This window comes from Pygoscelis adeliae, unplaced genomic scaffold (genome assembly GCF_000699105.1).
Source record: "Pygoscelis adeliae isolate BGI_AS28 unplaced genomic scaffold, ASM69910v1 Scaffold1640, whole genome shotgun sequence".
NCBI classification, from domain to species: Eukaryota; Metazoa; Chordata; class Aves; order Sphenisciformes; family Spheniscidae; genus Pygoscelis; species Pygoscelis adeliae.
In genome coordinates this window covers 1-679 of record NW_008823992.1, presented here as the reverse complement: position 1 = coordinate 679, position 679 = coordinate 1, and the positions used below count along the sequence as shown (strand labels likewise).

General features: G+C 66.3%; 1 protein-coding gene across 1 annotated transcript; it reads left to right on the top strand.

The window, feature by feature from the left end:
• Window positions 1–146: 146 nt before the first annotated feature.
• LOC103917729 (helicase SRCAP-like) lies at window positions 147–544 on the top strand (the record flags this gene model as incomplete). Its single annotated transcript, XM_009324918.1, has 2 exons — window positions 147–340; window positions 430–544. Coding segments are annotated over exons 1-2 (306 nt in total), but the record flags the coding sequence as incomplete, so codon positions are not given.
• Window positions 545–679: the final 135 nt, after the last annotated feature.

Below are 679 nucleotides of genomic sequence, written 5' to 3'. Positions count from 1 at the left end.
CGGCGTCTCAGGGGCTGTATGGGAGAAGGGTGCCACCTCGTCTCCAGGAGGGGACCCAGGCGTCCGGGGGGGGACCCGGGCATCTGGGCCCCCCTCTAACGTGGGACCCTGGCGTCCGGGCGGCGCCGCGCTGCCCCCTGCAGGCCCTGATGGAGCGTTTCAACGCCGACAAGCGCATCTTCTGCTTCATCCTCTCGACCCGCAGCGGTGGCGTCGGCGTCAACCTGGCGGGTGCCGACACCGTCGTCTTCTACGACAGCGACTGGAACCCCACCATGGACGCCCAAGCCCAGGACCGGTGCCACCGCATCGGCCAAACCCGTGACGTCCACATCTACCGGTACGTCCAGCTCCCGGACTCCTGGGACCTCGCCTGGACGCCCGGGTTCTCCATGGTCACCTCACCCCACCACTTTGTCTCCTCCTCAGGCTCATCAGCGAGAGGACGGTGGAAGAGAATATCCTCAAGAAGGCCAACCAGAAGAGGATGCTGGGAGATATGGCCATCGAGGGGGGGAACTTCACCACCGCCTACTTCAAGCAGGTAGCTGAGGACCCGGGTGTCTGGGGGGGACCCAGGTGTCTGGGGGGGTCCCAGGTGTCCGGGCAGCGACACTCTTGGACCTCCCCACAGGGACCCAGGTGTTCAGGAACCTGCCCCTGATCTCACCGTGGAGCC